We start from the raw sequence: 1,796 nt of genomic DNA, 5'->3' as shown, positions 1-1,796 counted from the left end.
GGGCGAGGGGGGCGGGGGATCCGGGGGGCCCGGGGGGCCGCCGTCCAGCCAGGTGGGCAGCAGCGTCATGCAGACCTTCAGCACCGAGGCCAGCACGTTGAGAAACAGCAGGAAGCGCAGCAGCAAGAAGTAGGACTCGGTGCCCGCGCCAAACTGGCCTACAGGGGGCGGCAGGAGGCCCGGGTCCTTGCTGAGTCAGGATTCCGGCTCCTCCTCCCTCAGACCGAGGAGCCCAGGCCCCCAGCCCCTCCTCCCTCAGACCCAGGGGTCCAGGCCCCTGGTTCCTTCTCCACTGGTACCCAGTAATCTAGGCCCCCTCCTCCTGGCCTGAGTCCCTTTTCAGCTCTCAGACAACTTGACGCCCTCAGGCGTCCACTAGTCCAAGGCTCATGGATGTCTATCCATCCCTCTGAGGAAACCGTACCTCTGTACCCCTTCTTTTATTAGAGGCAAGGCCTGCATCACCTGTGGGTACTCAAACAGAGGAAAGCAGCATCTACCCCCTAGTAGACACAGCCTGGCAGATCCCCCCACCCATTGCCCCCCACTGCCCCAGGCCAGCTGCTCAGCTCCCCCCGCCTTCCCGCTGCTAGAGAGCCTGGGCCCAGCACCTCTATAAGGTGTTGGGGTGGAGTGTGGCACAGAACACCTGGGCTCCTGAGGAGTGTGTGTGTGTGGGGGGGGGCAATTCTGCATTTGGGGCAGGAGCCAGGGCTGTGGGCTGCTGCTGACTCCAGGGTCCGGGAGAGCAGGGGTGAAGGCTTATGTTCTTGAAAAAGAAGAGACTGGGGCCCGCATTTATGGGCCTCAGGGCGGGGGCGGGGGGCAGGCATTGTGCCCCTAGATTCCTGGGTCGAGGGTGCTTGTAACACAAGATGGTTGAGGTGGGACCCTAAGGAAGAGGGGCTGGGTCCCCTACTCCTGGGTGTGAGGGAGGTGCTGGGGGCTGCTTTCCTGTCCTTTGGGTGGATTCGAACTTGAGGCCCCTGAAAAGCCAGCCTCTGGGTCTCTGTCCAGGATTTTTGAAGCTCAGAGGTCAGCCTCCCTGATCGCTGTCAAGGGCAGGCGCGGAGCACAGACCGCCTAGGACAGCGATGGCGACACGTGAACTCATTTTTTTGGTTGATTTTCCTTTGTTAAATGGCATTTAAATATATAAAATAAATATCAAAAATAGAAGTCTTGGTTTTACTGTGGTTGCAAATATCAAAAAATTTCTATATGTGACACGGCACCAGAGTTCAGTTAGGGTTTTTCAAAATGCTGACACGCCGAGCTCAAAAGGTTCGCCATCACTGGCCTAGGATCGAGGCCCTAGGGCAGTGGTTGGCAAACCGTGGCTCGAGAGCCACATGCGGCTCTTTGGCCCCTTGAGTGTGGCTCTTCCACAAAATACCACGTGCGGTGCGCGCACGTACAGGAGGATTGGAACTTTGTGGCCCATGCGCAGAAGTCGGTTTTCGGCCTGGGCGAGTCTATTTTGAAGAAGTGACGTTAGAAGAAGTGGGGGTACGTTGGCTGAGTTCGACCCCTCCGATTGAGGACGATTTTAGCAAAGGCCAGCTTAGGAGGACCCTAATGAAGCAATGTACCTACGTATATATTTTAAATTTTAAAAATTAGGCTCTCAAAAGGAATTTCACCCATCATCTTGCTTTTGCTCAAAATCTGGAAGTCCCGCTCGTGTGCCGGTGAGACGCCCGCGGGAGCCGGAGGGGGGCGCGGGGAAGGGCTGGGAGGCAATCGGGGGACGGGTCCCTCCCCCTCCCGCTCGCTGGGGATCCCCCCTTTCCAGG

At 57.9% G+C, this 1,796-nt stretch overlaps 1 protein-coding gene across 1 annotated transcript in view; it reads left to right on the top strand.

Moving 5' to 3' along the window:
* Positions 1-67: 67 nt before the first annotated feature.
* The window catches only part of KDELR1 (KDEL endoplasmic reticulum protein retention receptor 1), a 9,099-nt gene continuing 7,370 nt past the window's right edge, over positions 68-1,796 (top strand). The window contains exons 1-2 of the mRNA XM_015567957.1: positions 68-129; positions 1,624-1,691. Of these exons, the coding sequence (XP_015423443.1) occupies positions 68-129; positions 1,624-1,691 (130 nt within the window). The remainder of the gene's footprint in view (positions 130-1,623; positions 1,692-1,796) is intronic.

The sequence above is a fragment of the Myotis davidii genome, unplaced genomic scaffold, assembly GCF_000327345.1.
Source record: "Myotis davidii unplaced genomic scaffold, ASM32734v1 scaffold464, whole genome shotgun sequence".
Taxonomy (NCBI): domain Eukaryota; kingdom Metazoa; phylum Chordata; class Mammalia; order Chiroptera; family Vespertilionidae; genus Myotis; species Myotis davidii.
The sequence above is the reverse complement of the archived record's forward strand: the minus strand, read 5'-3'. Positions and strand labels throughout refer to the sequence as shown.